Below are 18,241 nucleotides of genomic sequence, written 5' to 3'. Positions count from 1 at the left end.
AGGACAAGGGTTAATTTTTGCAGTAGTCAAGAGGGAGCATGGCTAAGACCCAAAGGTTAGTCTATACCACGTCATATCATTGCCAGAGGTTGCAGGAAGGAAGTCTTTTTCTGGAAGGAAAGTTTCTCTTCAGGTTGAGGCAAGTGTGGTCCCCATTGAGTCACAAGTTCCACAATGAGCATTTTTTGCTTGTGAATCATTCTCTCTTTTGTACAGTTTTGTTATTAGTATGTTGCTGCTCCTGTTCATTTTCTTATCTCAGTGCTTTTTCCAGTAAATTGTTCTTACCTCAGCCTTGGATCTTTGCCCTTTGTGCCTCAATTCTCTCCAGCCACCCGCAGGGGGACAGGGGGAAGGAGGTGGCAACTTGGTTTTAGCAGAAGCACTAAATTGGAGAACACCATTCCTAAACTGTGACAGAATCACAGAATGGTTTGGCGTGGAAGGGACCTTAAATGCCACCTAAGTTAGCTGCCATGCACAGGGACCTTCCACTAGATCAAGTTGCTCAAAGTCACATCTAACTTGGCCTTCAATACTTCAACGGATGGCAAACCCATAGCTTCTATGGGCAACCTGTTCCAGTGCCTCACCAACCTTAAAATCTAGAATCTCTTCTTAATCTAAATCCTGGCAGTGGTGATTAAAGCACCCAGGACCTCAGGAGGAGGCTTGGAGCCACATTTGTCCTTCCACACTGAGCTGGACCAAAGCCCACGCTCAAGTATGATTGTGGAGCTGGTCTCCTAGATGAACTTACTGACAACAATGTTAACTTTGATGAGAACAAGCCTGGAACCTGTATGAACAGCTCATGTCAGAGATTTAGTGGTAGCTACACTCTTGCATGCAGGGGAAAACATCACTTTTGAGGCAATACTGGGTGACATGATTTTGATGCAAATTAGTTTGGAATTTCAAAACAGTGACATCACATTGTAGCTTTTAGCAACCTCTGAAGCTGCATTAAATCTGACATTTTAATGTCCCACTCATTCTTAGCACATACCAAGGGCAACTCTTGCTGCTGATGCATCATAATTGATCCAGAATGACACCCATGATAAAATGGTAATCAGTATGGAGGGCATATAGGTTTGAAGAATAAAGTAGCCTATATTTCTCTTCAACCTGAAGCTCAGTGAGAGTCTTGGATAGGCACCTGAGAAGAGAGAGAAGAAAACACTGTTATTTATACTGAAGGAAAGACACTTGTAGATAGCTGCCTTCAGTTTCGAAACGAAAAGCAAGCACATTTTGTGGGGTAGTATGACATCTGCAGAACAGTAGGGATGACACCTTCACTGTATTACTCACTGGTATTAAAAGAAACCTTGCAGTGAATAGAGTGATAGCCAAGTAATTTGTATTTGGGAAGAAAAGAGACAGTAAATTGCTTTGGACTATTGAACAGATAGGTGAGCACTGGTTAGTTCTTAAAAACAAATGCTTAGGTCTCCAACTAAAATGCTTATCTAAGTACACAGTTTTATGTATAGAATTTATATTGAGAGGGTTTTTCATAGTTATTCATTTACAATGAGGAGTTGTTCAAAAGATGAGACTTCTTAATTACATCCGAACTGTAAGAAACATGCAACCTGTGGTGTCAAAAATAAATTATAATGAATTCCACTAAAGGAAAAGACTTCAGACTAGATCCTCTAACATCAATTACAAATTTTTCTTCCAAACATATTTTAAAGAAAAAAGTTGAATTTTGTGTCTGTATATACAGTAATCTCACGACTATAAGACGCACCCTTTTGACTAAAATTTTCACCTGAACCCGGAAGTATGCCTTATAGTCCGGTGTGCCTTATCTGATGTACAAAGTTCGGAAATTTGTGAACCCAGAAGTGCGATCTGCGAGCTGAGCTGTAACCCGCGGGAGCTGCGGCCATGCGGGGGGAGTCGGGAACCGCGGGAGCCATGGCCACCGGGCGGGGGAAACTGGGAACTGGCGCGGCCACTGGCCGGGGAGAAGCGGGCGGAAGCAGTGCGGCCACGGGGAAGCGCCAAGAAGCGCCATGGGAAAGTGCCGAGAAGCGGCGAAAAAGTGCTGTGGAAAAGCGGCGAAAAAGTGGCAAAAAAGCACCGTGGGAGAGCACCAAAAAGCAGCGAAAAAGCAACGCGGGAAAGCGCTGAAAAAGCGCCATGGAAAAACGCTGAAAAAGCATCACGGGAAAGCGGCAAAAAAGCGGCAAAAAAGTGCTGTGGGAAAGCACCGAACAGTGACAAAAAATTGCCATGGAAAAGCAGCGAAAAAGCGCCGTGGGAAAGTGCTGAAAAGCGGTGAAAAAGCATCTCGGGAAAGCGGTGAAAGAGCAGCGAAAATTGCCGTGGGAAAGTGGTGAAAAAGTGGTGAAAAAACACCGCAGGAAAGCGCCGAAAAGCGGCAAAAAAGTAGCGAAAAAGCGCTGTGGAAAAGCACTGAACAGCGGCGAAAAAGCGCCGCAGGAAAGCACTGAAAAAGTGCCACAGAAAAGTGCTGAAAAAGCATCATGGAAAAGCGGTGAAAAAGTGGCGAAAAAGTGGCAAAAAAGCGCTGCGGGAAAGCGCCAAAAAGCGGCAAAAAAGCATCACGGGAAAGTGGCGAAAATGCAGTGAAAATTGCCACGGAAAAGCAGCGAAAAAGTGCCACGGGAAAGCGCTGAGAAGCGGTGAAGAAGCACCGCGGAAAAGTGCCACAGGAAAGCGCCGAAAAGTGGTGAAAATTGCAGCGGGAAAGTGGCGAAAAAGCGGTGATAAAGCGCTGTGGGAAAGCACTGAGAAGTGGCGCCGCCGCTGGCTGAGGGGAAGCCGGAATGCAGTGCGGCCGCGCAGTGGGAGCCAGTAGCCGGGAGCCAGGAGCCGTGCCAGCTGGCGCCGGGGGCGGGCGGGAGTGCCGGGGCCCGCTGCACAGGGAGGGCGCTTGGGGCTGCGTTTAAAGGCTACACCGATCTTTGAAAAATGTTTGCAAATCGAGCACCTGACAGTAATTTGTTACTTTGCTGCGCGCCGCACGGCTCCTCGCTGCAAAAAAATAGTGCGCCTTATAGTCCGGTGCGCCTTATATGATCTACAAAGTTGCGAAAGTTGCCGACTCCTATGGGGTGCGCCTTATAGTCCGGTGTGCCTTATGGTCGTGAAATTACTGTATATGTCATGAACAAACAGAAAAAATTACAATGAAAAGAATTAATAACCTCAATACCAACTTAATTTCAAATTGGTAATTATCTTACTGAATTGGTGTTAATCTTACTGAATACATTTTAGACATATGAATATATTTAGAATTCTCAAATTTTTAAAAATAATTGTGACTTTTTTCACCAAATGCAAAGATGATTAAATCTGAGTACAGCTGTATAAGAAAAAGGTAGTCATTCACACATTAGCTCCATGATTTCAGTGTTCACACTACCAGACTTGGATATACTTCTAACAGCTCATCTAAAAGATCTAGTTAGTCCATACCCTAAAAAAAATTTCAGCACATACCAAGAACCCAACCAGATATTAGAATACTTCCCAGTCATTCTAATGCAAATATGCAAAATATATGAAAGAGTACATCTAGAGAAAAAAATGAAAAATTAAAAACTTCCCTTTAAATTGTATTCATATGCTTGCATATGAGCTTAAGAAACTAAATTTGCCCATATAGACATGAAAGATGATTTTCCTAAGAAAGAAAGGGAAAGAAGGAATAGAAAACTACAGATTTATCTTCATCACATTCCTGATAGTTTGTTACACTTTGAGCCATAGAACAGAAAAATGCCACACCATTTCCAGGCAGCAGGAGCATCTAGGTAATATCAAACTTGTGCAAATATCCTTAACTGTTGTATCAAACAAACAATCTCAGAACAACTACGACCAAGAAAGGAAATATCTGGTAGGTGTATCTGGTTACTGTGATTACTTCAATCACTAGCAATGCCTTTTAGTTTCACCAACAGAAGTATATTTGTGGAATCAGAAGAATGTATTTCATCCTGATCAGAGCAAGGTTTTTTGCTGTCTGAAGCAGTCAACACAATTTTCAGCAAGCAAACATCTATACTGCAGCTTGCTTAACATCTTCATTTTCCAATGAACAATGTTTCATTTCAAAAGACAAGTTCTCTCATTGAAACCAGGCCTGCTGTTTTTTACAAAGCTTAACTTTTTCATTTGGATTCTTATGAAAATGTTTCTGTGGCCTTGTGTCTGCAGACTATATAAATAAAACAGGAGACCATAATGAAATATATAAAAATTGCCGTCATGAAATACATGAAAAATGCAGCAGACCTGATCACCTTTCTGTAATAACAGCATCAGACAGAAATCTTTATAAAGTTCTGTTGAGAAAAAAGATTTAATATAATACACCACCCACTCAAAGGATTCTATATAAATGTGTATAAAACTTTCCAAAAGTCCTGTCCAGGTCTGAAGATATGTGGAATATAATTGATAGAGGTGACCACTGAAAAAATCTCCCATAAAATACTGATTCTTTGATTAAATAGTACAAAGGATTAATTCAAGAAAGTTCAATAGAACTGAATCACTGAATTAAAGTCAATTCTTGGTTTGCTCCAGAGCCAAGGACCCTGGATGCACTAGGGAAATTCAGAGAAAGAAGAGAGAACTTCACAGAAAATGGTGTGGGTGAAAGAGGTGTGTATCAACAGTGGAGAGAATAATGTGTCACATATGTTAGTAATGTTCAGTAATGAAATTCAAACAGAGAAACCTTATAACAGAGTAAACTTTTGACATTTATCTTGAAAGCTTCACCTATGACCATCATCCATTACCTCAGCACCACTTCTGTCTAATTAGGTGAGGCAATTACTGAAACTAGTGAGATTTGGCCTTCAAAGTGGACTCCCCAGAGAGCTGACCTCAAGGCCAGAGACACCAACCTAAATATGCTTCAAGCACCATGTACTTTGTCCTGAAGTTAGAACCATGTCTAGGGCCAGGGCTGTCAGTGCTTTCTGTCCTCCTGCTCTAGAGTTGAAGTTGTAACAGAGAGATTCGGTTGCTCACCTGATGGTGCTTTGATCCTTTTGAGATGCCCTGTGACATCTCAGACACCAGCACACAGCTGAGGGACATGATACACCCCCTGCATCAGCACGTGGATAATACAAAGACTGCCTTGTGCCCTCTCAAACAGCAGTCGATTAAGGAACTCACTCACTTGAACTGCTTACATGTGAGCCTGGTGTCTAAGCTCCAGTTCATCCAGCAAATGAAACCTAGAAGATTATCCACCACCTCCTAAAATGGATTCCTATAGTGTACTGAATTTGTCTCCAGACTCCATGAACTGTAAACTAGATTCTGACCAATTTAGACACCTAGTTCAAATGTTGACACTGAAATTATATTCACCATGAATCAGAACGAGATGAATCCAAACCCTGCAAGTCTCAGAGTAGATTTTGATGGTATGAGGCTCCTGGGCAATCTAAACAAAAGTCTTGCTGGTATTACAGCTGCTTATTGCAGTTGACACAGATAGTAGAGTACAGACTTTGTTAGGGTCATGTTGAAATTGAAACATGAACTGGAAGCCTGGGTTTTTTATCATACTACATAGCCAGGGTTCTCCTTTAGGTACCTCTCCCTGAGACTATGAGATTTTATATTACTTTCAACTGAATTGCTTTTATGTCTTCAAAAATTATCTTTTGACCCTGCCTCCAGCCTGTCATCTCTGCTACTGTATCTCACCTCCAGCAAACAGGCCACAGGAGTCTGTGGGGAAAAAAAATTAATAGAAGGACCCCTCCTTATTTCCCCTATAATAGTTAATTTTCCCTCTTTGTCTGGATGGCTAAAGCTCAGTGAAAAGGATGGGTCCTAACCTTCATGGAGCAAGGACTGTAAATTCAGATCTTTCTTTATCCAAGAAGGATCCATTCTGTGGATTGCTTATTTAATATAAGTTGACTTCTGGGTAAGCACAACAATTACACTGTTCCTTGTCTGGTTATGATTGCATAATGATTTGTCAATTAAAGCTCAGTACATTTAGAGATTAATTAGCAGGAAATTCTAGTTGTTAAGTTTCCATAAAAATTCTGTGTTTTTTTCCTTTGAACCTTGTTTCGCCATGCTATCCTTCCTCCCATCTCATATAACATGTTGATACATATGGGCTAATTTAAATACTATAGGAATAACAGAATTTTGCCAGAAGTATTTAAATCTAACAGTACTGGGAATGAAAGTATGAAAATACTTAATCAATACTTGAGCCCCCAAATGTTCCTTTTTCACATATTTGGGCACTTGATAAAATGATTACTTGTTTCTGTTCCAATTTCATTAAAAGCTAACAAGCTCAAATATGAGGTTTCAAGGCTAAATTAGTCTCTTGCTGTTTTATCCAAGTATGAAACAAGATAACAGAGTTGGTCAGTTACAGAACTCTTATTTTAATTTGTTCTTCTGGGAAGGTTCTTTGGCTAATTGGAAATGTACTTTATGTACTGATCTTTCAGAATATAGCAAATATTTAATTTTCAAATATTTTAAGACTACCCTCCTCTTACCAACAGGTTGCTAATATGGATTTGACTGCAGTGTGACTTGAAGCTTTTAGGTGGTTTACATATCCCCATTCCTGTTCATTATCTAAGCATTTTGGGACAACAACGTTTAGGAGGCAGATTCAGGTAACAGGCTTAGCACTACATTTCAGGTGTTTGAAAGCAGATATTTGCACATGGATGGAGCATGAGCTGTTAGTGGAAACCATGGAGATTTAGACTTAGAGCCAGCTGAATCTAAGGGTGTGATTTAAGTGCCTATACCGGGGTGTCTACGGCCATTTGAGATGTGATGGGCTAAAGAAGAGCAGAACAGAACACTACTTGAGTAATCAATACTGAAGCACTAGATGCTGAACATAGGACACAAGGCTGTAAGAGGCCTGGACAGCAGCCCAGCTGCTAACCAGCATCTTCCACAGCAGCTCAGGAAGCAGCAGATTGGTATGTTTAGGCAACTGGATAGTCTTAAAATATTCCTTGGAGAAAATAGAAGTACTCAAGAGCTGAATACTCTTTAGGCTTCACTGACAGCACTGATTGGATAGCAGTTGACTGTGGGCTTAATTCAGTTACTGACACATGAGCATCCAGTGTAATTTAAATATCTTATGGTATCCTGTATGGCCTTCAGTTAGTGTTAGAAGGATAGTCAAACCAGGTATTTCTTTTTCAGAGCAATTTAAAAATCATGAATAAAGGGAACAGGTTATTGTACATGGCTCTGTAGATACCTTCTAGAAGGTTTTAATAATTTCCCAATCAAGTGTTCTCATTTTTTAAACTGTATGACCATATTTGTTTCTCCACTAATCTCAGGTATGCATTTTCTAGATTTTCACTCACACTTTTTTTTCCATAAACCCTTTTCTACTGCTCCATTACTGCCTTCAAGAGTGCCATCCTTGATCACAAATACTAAGCTCAAGTATTGTCAACTTAAATCAAACTTCTTTATGATGAGATTTTTGAGTTTGTTAGTTTCTTTTCCTTTTCTCCCAAAAAAGATCTTACTGGCTCGTGTTCAGTCTGAGATCAATAACAACCCCTGCATTTCTACACAGAGAACCCTGGCATAACCTGGCATTCTCTATCCTTAATTTGGATAGGAATAATTAGTTGCATAGATGTTGTATTTTGAACTTGTCCATACTGAATTTTATATTTTTTTCAGGCACATTTTGCTAATTTGGCAAGATAAATTTTAACTTCCATTCTATACTTCAACAGCCATGCAGTTCTTCCTGCATTCTTGCAGCTCCAGAAAGATTTCTGTCATTATCGATGGTGGTTTTCCCATGCTTATCATTGCTTCTCAGTAGTAACTATGGGAACAGATTTTTCCCTTTGCCTAAGTTATACAAGATTATACAGCACAGTTTCTTTCAAAGGATGGGAGAAATAACTGATCCAAAAGCTGTTTATGGCATGACTCTGAAGTCTTCTTTTAGTTTTATTCAATCAAAGCGCACTACAACTGAAATATCTGAAATGTTCACTGGGATACTGCGCTCAAAGAACTAATATCTACCCCTGAGACTTCAGTAACCTCAAAGCCAAAAATATGCCTAACTTATTTTCCAAAAACATGTAGAAACTAGCCCTAATTACTAGGACTGTAAGAAACTCTTGAGAAGAAACTTGAAAACTGTCTGCTGACTTTATGTCTGATCTGCAGCAATGCTTTAGATTTAAACATGGGGTTTTGAGAAACAAATGTATGTTTCCCTGCATGGAAATACTTGTCATAAAATGTCATAATTAAGCAAGCACTTTAATAATGCCCTGTATCAAAGCAATAGTAAATTCAGTATTGTGTCTTCAGCAGTGAAAAAAATGAAATGTTTCAGAAAATGGTACAAGAAACATGCTGTTCTTTGTGACTCCCTAATGCCAAGCTGTCTTAAACCCTGAAGCATGAGACTTTTTTATTCCTTTTGCTAGTTTTTTTAAGAAAGAACCATTAATATTCTGAACATTTGGGCAGTCACAGAAATATGTGCTCCTAGTTTAAGTCTCTCCAGTATTTATCACATATCTCTTTGGATTTCTTGTTTGCCTGTTTTTTACAAATCTCTCATCTCTACATTACTAAGTCATGCATTTAGTGAAATATTTCATGCTGAACTGAAAGGTGGATTTGTACTGTCATAAAAGTCACTCCACAAGTAAGTCCTCTATATTCTCATTGTTGTCTGACAGAGCCTTCCTACAAAAGCATATCCAGTCCTGCAGAGGTGCAGGTAAGACCTGGCTGCCAAAGGTGACACCAGCTGCAGGACGGGATACAGGATTAGAGCAACTGATTCTCTATAGAAAAAAAATCTTCCATTCACAATGGTAAACAAGAACATCAGCAGTTGGCAAACCCCCTCATAATAACTTCAAACCCAGCAATATTTACATTTTGTTCTGAAATACAACTTGTGTTTCTGTGTACTTTGAAACAGATGCTGTGTCCAAAGAGTGGGTGAAGTGATGCTTACAAACATGATTGAGCTGTGCTTCATTTGTTCTAGTGTGCTGAGACAGATGGAACAGCACACTCCTGTGGTCTGAACAGCACTGAAAATCCGAAGGCCCCCAGAATGAGCCAAATAATGGTCCCACATGTGCTGACGGCTTTTTGTGTTGCTTTGGTTTTGTCACACATATTCCTATTTGGGTGTCTAACATCTAATATATAAATCAACATAGTACTTTGTAATCTAAAGACATCCAGTGCTGTGAGATACTACTACTTTTTATTCCATCTTCAAGGAAACAAGCAGGGAGTTAATTTTAGCACTAAACAATGATGACAAATGCACTGGATGGCTGTATATAAAATAATATATCCATCAGTGCAAATCAAGAGATAAAAGGCATTAAATTCACTATATAACAACAAAGCAAACATGCACTGAAAAGTCACAGGCAGGTGTATATAAAATGGGTGGCTTTTTCACCTAGCATGCCAAAACACATTTATATATGATCAGTTACCCTGTGGGCCACATTTAAACTCATGATTCAGAGGTGGATGACTTAATATTTATTTATTTATTTATTTAATTTACTTATATATTTATTTAGATCATAGATATTTAGGTGTCTAGTTCAGTATCACATACATACACGGAAAAGAAAAATAAACAACGAGGCAAAGAATCACAAAATACTTTGAGTTGGAAGGGACCTTAAAGACTACAGAGTTACAGCCCCACTACCATGGGCAGGGACACCTTTGACTAGACCAGCTCCTCAAAGCCCCATCCAACCTGGCCTTCAACACTTCCAGGGATGGAGCATCTACAACCTCTCTGGACAATCTACTGTCTCACCACTGCTACAATAAAGAATTGTTTCCTATATCTGATCTAAATATACACTCTTTCAGTATGAATAGTATTCAGTATTTCATTTGCCTTTGTGCTATCACTATACATTTTTGTAAAAAATCCCTCCCTTGCTCTCTTGTTGGCCCCATTAAATGCTGGAAGGTTGCTAGAAGGTTCCCTTTTCCAGGCTTAACCCCAGCCCTCTCAGCCTGTTTTCACTGGAGAGGTGCTTCAGCCCCCTGGTCATCTTTGTGGCCCTCCTACAGACTTGTTCCAACAGGTCCATGTCCCTCCTATGTTGGAGGTCCCAGAGCAGAATGCAGGTCTGGAATTTTCATGGGCTCCTACCTCCATGCTTTGTCAAGTAATTTCTTTATCCTAACATGCAATACAGGCTACATATCATGACTGGTAATAATAGTAAATTATTATTAATAAAACAGTGATTTTCATGCACAAGAAAATGAAACACTAAATGGGCAAATGGCAATACTTGCCTGTGGCAAAGACAACATTCTTCGACACCAGTCTGTATTCCACGATAGAGAACTGAGGAAGTTCAATCCTCTCCACGCCAGTGACTGCATTATCTCCACCTCTCCAGTAAAACTCAATGTCATCAGTTGTGTAGCCATCTGCAGGCAAAGCAAGAAAGTCAGAAATAACAGCAGACTCAAACATAGCTTCAAACATGCAGCTTGTCATTTGAGACAACAAAAAGAATTGGAACAGCTGGAGAGCTGTATGGTATTTTGCCTGTGGGAAGGTCTCCCAAATTTCTACACCATTACAGTCTGCCTGGGAATTTTAGGCAAAATATTCAGCTTTCTTTTTATCTCTTTTATCACTCATATATTATTCACTAATGGTCACAGTGAGAAGAAAACACTATCCAAGATTTAGAACACCAAATGCATTTAGCATTAAAACCAAAGGCATATTTACACTGATAATCACCAGAAGAAGGTGGATTATTCAATGAAAACAGAGAAACATAACTAGGGCAAACCTTTTCCATACACAGTAACTGTGAGTTCCATCATTTCCACTAGCTTCCACTAGTTCAGGACTACAGCTGAATATGGAATATATACTAGTTTTTTCTGTATATGGCCCACAATTTCCAGCCAGTAGCAGAAATGGACCAGGTACTTCTGAAGTGCAAATATATATCTGAATATTGCAATCCTAGGTGAAAAAGAGAATATTGTTCTTTTTTAACACAATTTCAAATCACAAGTAGGGTCAATTTGAATTCCCAGGGTAGGTTCCGCACCAAGATGATCCACACATAATAAAGCATACTGAAAGAAAATTGTATCACAGTGTTTGCTGTCTTGAAAATAAATCTGATAAAAATACAAATATTCATCTCTCATGTTGAAGATAAGCATCCAGTCACTACCTCTGCCAAGGCAGAAATGCTAAATTATTTCATTGTGTTCTAACCTAATTTTCTAGGATGTATTCATCTATCTAGAAATGGATGACTCCTTATATCTTTTAATAATTCAAATAAACAGACCCCCAAAAAATCCAAATGGTGATAATTACATGATTCTAATAGTGTTGATAGACACACATGTAACTATTACACAGTTCTATAGAACAAAAAATTAAAAAAAATCAAAAAACCACCTAGATCCAAACTAAATTTCACATGCATTTCCTTAGGTACGTACAGCTTTCTATTTCCAGAGTACAGTTTTGTTCATCTAATGGGTATCTTCTCAAGTCCATCATACATGCTGCAGTGGTTGTGATTCTGAAATACAAGCATAAAACAGTTTTACCATACAACCAGTAATTCAGGTTTTGGGTGATGGGGCTGTTTATCTTCCAAAATAAGGAAGAACCGCTTACAATAACTGAGAATGTGGTCTGTATTTTTATACTGAACAGCAGCCTAATAGAGCAGCAATTACACTTACTTTCAGTGGAACAACTTGCTGTGAATCGCCCTTATGCAACCAGTCCCTTTGGGGTTCAATGGACCTATCCTCATATGCAAATATTACATGAACATTTGCTGAGATTAAAAGAGATGACTTCATAACAGAAACCATGAAGTGAAAATAGTCTGCTACAAATGTCAAAATGATTACAGCTGCATGAATAACTGATTTCTTGGTTTTGTGGCAGGTCTAGGAAAAAACTCTGAAATGTTGAAAAAAAACCTTTAAGTCCAGCAAAATTATTTTTTTAAAATTTTACTTCCCTGATTTTTGAATTCAAAGAAGGTTGTGTTGTGAAGCTCCATATTGAATTTTAAGTTTTCTCCTCAAATAACTATACACTTTTGCTACTCTGTCTATTTAACCATTTAGCACCCTAAGGATGGTTTTGCAAAACATTTCAGTGTTGATGAATCAGCATTATTCATCAACCTCTTGTGTATCAGGAGAGTCAACAATAATCATGTGCAACCAGAACAACTGTCTTAACAGCTTCACACAGCACTGTCACTTTATTTTGTAATTAATGGATTTATGTATTTGTACTAACTTTAGACAGATATAACCATATGCACATAATTAATCTGCACCATATTTTGATGTTTTTCTGAATCACAGCCTTCACCAAGGGTATGTACATTACTATGCATCATTGTTTTTATAATGGCTTCATATAAATTTCACATTTAAATTATCTTCTGAATCTGACTAGCTCCATTGCTTACTGATCCTTTTTTGATATAAACAAGATATGGACCTTGCACACAGTTTGTTCCCAAACAAATAATATTCTTGTGATAATTTACGATAATAAATACAAGCTGGGAAAAGCTGTGGGAAAAGTTCCTCTAAAAGCTGGAACCCTCAATTTTATTTTTTTTTCATCTGTTTTATCTGAAGTTCTTGCTTCTACCCATTAACCTTCTCAAATTACAGTCTTCTAATCTGGTAAACTACTTTAAAATTCCAGGGCAATGTTTCAAGAGAAAAAAATAATTAGGTGCTTTTCTTCACAGCTTTCACAGTAAAAATGTTTCATGTTATTATGAATGTTCTAGCCAATCTCAAAGAAAAGGAAGGAAAGAATATCTATCCTTAGTATATAGGATCATGTCAGATGAGTAACTACATAATCTGTAAAGAAAGGGATTAAGACCATTATTGCTATCTCACAGGATAACAGAAAAGTTCTGAGAAGTTGCTTTTGCAAGAAAATATTGTAATTTTTTCACACAGGGAGAGACAATTGTATGAGCACAAAGGCAGTGAATGAGGAAGGAGAGGATAAAGCTCAAGGACCTGTTACTCAGCACATCTTCTAACTTGTGTCCCTACCAGCAGCTAATGAGGAAGGCACACACCTGATCTTTGTGCTTTGCAGCCCTACCTAGAGCATGATCTTGTCTTTGTCACTGCTCACTCCTCTGACTGTCCTCTGAATACTCTGAATACCACAGGGTTTGAGGTACTAAGTATTGTATTACAAGAGGATACTTAGGTCAGCCTTCCTCCAAGCTGCATCTGGGAATTGCTCTGGTTCCTCTGATAACACAAATTCCAGTGGGCTGGAGCAGTATACAAGCAACAGTTCCTCAGTTGCTCTGCGGTTTCGGGAAACATCTTCTCAGGAATCAACATTTGCAAATGCCCTTCTGGAACCTCTGCAGGGTGCTAAGACACCTATTAACTATGAAGATGATTAATCATCTGGGTTGTTAAACCTGGAGAAGAGAAGGTTCCAGGGTGATCTTATAGCAGCTTTCCAGTTCCAAAAGATAGGCTACAAGAAAGCTGGAGTAGGACTTTTTAGAAGGGTGTGTAGTGGTAGGACAAGGAGGAATGGCTTTAAACTGAAAGGTGGTAGATTTAGGTCAGATTTTAGGATGAAATTTTGACTTTGAAGGTGGGGAGGCACTAGAACAAGTTACCCAGAGAAGTTGTGGATTCTCCATCCCTGTAAGTGTTGAAGGCAATCCTGGACAGGGCTTCGAGAAACCTAATCTAAACAAAGGTGTTCCTGCTCACAGCAGGATGATTTTTAAGGTCCTTCCCAGCCCAAAGCCTTCTATGATTCTTTGAATATCTCCTCAATACGATGACTAAGAGCAGGTCTAGCTAAGCATATAAAACTAGGATTAGCACGCAGTCTTAGAGGAGAAAACTCACTCTGAAATCTGTGATTATTGATAAACAAGCAATGATAACCTTAACAAAGCCATACTGATTGTGCAACGAAAGGATCTTGCTTCTGAGTCAAATAATAACTGTGTTCAAAGTAAAACAAGTAGGCATGCTTGGAAATTGTTGATATGAAAGTTCTCTCCCATGCTTTAGAAGATTCGCCTACACTAACCTAGGTCTCATGTGGGATCCTGCAGCAGAATCCACATGAGTCAAGTTGATACAAAAGGGAATGTGCTAGCAGACTCTTAACTATTATGTTGTATAACTAGCTTTAAATGCCAGCCATAGAGAACACAAATTATTAATTTTACAATATTGTAAAAAATTATACAGCTGGCAAACTTATAATCAACTTAATAATTGTGTTATGACTTTTAAGGAATGTATTTTTATTTTGGACTGTTCACATACTCTAGTGGTTTTGTGTCAAGTTCCAGGACCATATTCTTGCTCAAGAAACTTTTTTACACTACAGAAAAACTGATGTTTTAAATTTAATAAATATCCACTAGAAAAGAACATACAGCTAGAAATAGACAGAAACAAATTTACCTCAGTTTTTTCAAAGTAAGTTTAGTACTCAGAGGTCCCTCCTGAATGAATGTTCAAGCAACCAACTTTAACTTGCACAAATGCCCACCAAAAGCAAATATGAATGGCTCAGGCTTGTGCATGCTCCTAAGAAGAGCAGGATTACTTTTTATGGGGTGGGATGGTGCCTGACACAAGACAACAAGGTTTTAAGAACTTATTATCATGGCAGTGACAGAGAAGTGGCTACAAGCCAAACAAAGATGAAGCAGGACAGACACACATATAATTTGTGTGAAAGTAATACACAAAAGAAATGTTTTTAATAGTTTATAATGTTTCTAATTGTTTATAATTTCCTACTCTGTTTTTCTGTCCTCTGCATATAGATTATCTTGTCCTTCTCTGGTACTATATTCCTGGACTCATGGCCTTTGATTATATTGCTATACTGTATAGGAACCCAATCTGTGATGGGCTGTAAGGTGCTGCATACACAACTGAGAGAAGGATATTTTATGTCACCAAAATTTTACTGTATGAATCAGAGTAGGCAATATAGATACTACATATGTGACTAGGTCACAGTCCTGAGAGTTCACTTTCTTGATACAGAAATACATCAATCCAAAACAGAATAGATGTAAGCGTGGTTGCTTTGTCTGACTGATCACAACTAACCAACACCTTGCAAATATTCATCATGTTTCACAAATGTGTAATAATTATGTGAGTCCTTTCAGATAAAATGCATATATTCCTCTACTCCAATTGCTTTTAATATTGTACTGCCTGCCTAAAAACAAGAGGTTTATGCATGAGAAACACACAAGCAGTCCGACTCTATTATTGATCCCCAGACTACAGCCATTTCCTCCTTAGTCTCTTATGGAAAAAAAAGTTGTTAATCATAATTTTCCTTGTAGACTGTTCTGAAGAAGGTAGAATAAATTCAGTGTGTTGCCCAAAGAAAAAAGACTCCCCAGAAATGGGCTGAACTTCAAAAAGCTACTGTTCCATTCCCCCACTATCACAGACTTCTGCTGCAGTAGCAAAGTGCTTTCTCTAAAGCAGAGAGGAACCTTGGATGACTGAAGGTCAAGTCTTTCAAAACTGTGATAAATCCTACATTGTTCGGAAGAGAGCACACATCCAGTGTGGACTTCTGATCACTTTCAATTATATATGTGTTTAGGAACTGCTTTGCTCTGTGGATGTTCTGTAATTTCACCTATTATTCTGAGTGACCCTGTGCTTTGTGGCACATTAAAAACACCAAGTTCTGGCCTCAACCCACATTGCCCCTGGACTGCAGCTTGAGCCCAATGCCATTGGGATGCTCTGAAGCCATAACAGAGAAGTAGTAGCGATGGAACAACACAAAGCATAGGCCTTTAAATCTGCAGAGATAAAGCATAGATACTTTCTTCCTTTTGATCACAATGTCCAATATTTTGCCATGGTTTAATTTAAGACAGCAATTCTTCACTGTGTAACTTTGCTGCTTTGTATCACGGATATCTCACCCCCGATATTGCATGCTTTCAGAGAAAAGAAGTGTGCTACACATGAGCCACTGGTGAAAACCCTGCTGAGCAAATCCTATTACGTGAAATGCATCTGCTGTGGACACTTTTATTTTGCAGAAGAGGAAGTCAACTTATTCAAATACACTGCTCTTTGACAGATAATCCTCACCTGAATGGGTCCAAATGTTTTCAGAGTGTGACAGAAAGACTTCTACACATTTCTAGGACCACAAGAATTCTAATCTCCTTACTTTTTTTATTATATTGCTTGTGGGGATATTTCCTGACATGAAGAAAACAAATATATCTCAGATAATTTTTTCTCTTATATTTAACCACTTGTGGAAAGAATCCTAAACCCAAATCAGGTAGAAAGTTCAACCACTGATAAAAAAGAAAAGCAAGTAGAATACTGATACCCATCTGCACCACTTTTCTGATCTCATTTATGTTAGGGACTTTTTATCCTTCATTACCTATGTCCACCAATCTTGAGTATTATCTCTCCTTAGATATACAAGAAACTTCCAGCTATGGAAATGGAGCTTTCAATGGTAAAGATTTGTTTTGCTGGCTTAAACCACTGGAGCAAATGAAGTAACCTGTTCAAAGAAAGCAATATTTTGATAGTACTGTCTTTTCCATAAGGATTTTTGCTGGTGTAGTAAGTTTATTAAAGGAAGGACACTTCAGTATTTCTAACCATAAAAGCTATGGCAGAAAAGAAAGAAAACACAAGTCAAACTTAAAATAGGTACAAAGTAAGAGAATGTAAGGTCACTTTGTACCTCTGGTTTGAAATGTAACAATTACAGTGCTGATTCCTGCTGGAAGAAATCACTAAAAGCACCAGGTTGTGATCTTAGCTGTGGTTGACTCCCTCCAGCCAGGGTTCCTTCTGGCTTTTTTTTAATAGACTATGAACACACCAAGAGAAAACATAAGCACCCACATTCAATCTTACCGCCTGTGTTTTGGACAGGATTTTCAGGTTTACAATTAATATGTGCCTTTCTGCTTCCTATAGCCAGTGGGCTTTCCAGATATGGTGACTGTACAGAAACAGATAAAACCTGACTGAAGGCGCTTCTGGCAAAATTAAGAAACATCGAGTGTGTCATTTGTTTTCTACTGGCATCTCTTAGAGTTGCAGGGAAGGTTACATAATAAACTAACCAACGTTTGTAATAACCTTGTACCAGGAAGCAACCATCAGCAACACATCAGAGCAGTGATGAAATCTTCATCAGGGAAGCACAGACCTGAGGCCGTAAAGCACCGTTCCGTCGGGGTGAAGGCGAATCATTCGGTTCTTCACAGTAACGCCGTGCACAAATGATTTCTTGTCGTTTAAGAAGTACGTGTCAGGCACCCAAAGCTGATCTGCCACCCGGTTATCGAGCGTGAGGTTGAGAGGGATGCCAGCATAAGCCAGCCTCTTATCTCTCCAGTACTGTTGAAAATACATAGTCAAAGTGTAATCCTAGGGAGGAAAAAGAAAACGAGAAGTACAACAGTCAACCATACTTTGTGTAACTAGGAAAATAATCTCCCTGTTGATAGCTTATTCTGCTGTTGATTAAATTTAAATTTTATATTTTAAAATGCTTAATAAAATTAAATATTTGTGTCACTTAAATAGCTCATATCATACAAGCTGTCACTCTAGATTAAGGGGGCATTTCAACTCTTATGAAATTCAGCAGGTATTGGTATCTTTTGTCCTGCTCCTGCTTTTCTTTCATGTAGTTCCTCTGACAGCTGCCCAAAATTATTGTATTTGTGGAATGAAAAATGACACAACGGGTAAATACTGCCATCTTCCCCATTTTTAAAAATGATAGATTAATGGGAAAACATTTAAAGTATTTTGAAGCAGCATGCAAATTTCTGTCTGAAAAATAGGCTGAAAATATGTTGATTATACACGTACCTTTGCGTGAGACTGCATTTTGCAGTAACAGAAATGTTTTCCCATTAACAGGCTACACTGGTTAGTACTTTGAATAACAGTAAATTGTATTAAAGTCACACTAATGTCAATGTTTGGTTTTCATAATTTTTAAGGTTTATGGTGTCTACTATGAGCTGCAATCACTAACACAAAAGCCTAAACATGGATACAGAAGCTCAAAACATCCATTTTAAAATTCTTTATTTAATTTCAGAATTTGCTAACC

At 38.6% G+C, this 18,241-nt stretch overlaps 1 protein-coding gene across 1 annotated transcript in view; it reads right to left on the bottom strand.

The window, feature by feature from the left end:
* Positions 1–18,241, bottom strand: part of GABRB3 (gamma-aminobutyric acid type A receptor subunit beta3) — a 118,812-nt gene that overhangs the window by 19,554 nt on the left and 81,017 nt on the right. The window contains exons 4-7 of the mRNA XM_033051844.2: positions 17,324–17,544; positions 11,545–11,627; positions 10,360–10,497; positions 1,010–1,162 (exon numbers count right to left, since the gene is read on the bottom strand). Of these exons, the coding sequence (XP_032907735.1) occupies positions 1,010–1,162; positions 10,360–10,497; positions 11,545–11,627; positions 17,324–17,544 (595 nt within the window). The remainder of the gene's footprint in view (positions 1–1,009; positions 1,163–10,359; positions 10,498–11,544; positions 11,628–17,323; positions 17,545–18,241) is intronic.

Source organism: Catharus ustulatus, chromosome 2, assembly GCF_009819885.2.
Source record: "Catharus ustulatus isolate bCatUst1 chromosome 2, bCatUst1.pri.v2, whole genome shotgun sequence".
Taxonomy (NCBI): domain Eukaryota; kingdom Metazoa; phylum Chordata; class Aves; order Passeriformes; family Turdidae; genus Catharus; species Catharus ustulatus.
Note: the sequence above shows the minus strand (reverse complement) of the source record. Positions and strands in the feature narration are given on the sequence as shown.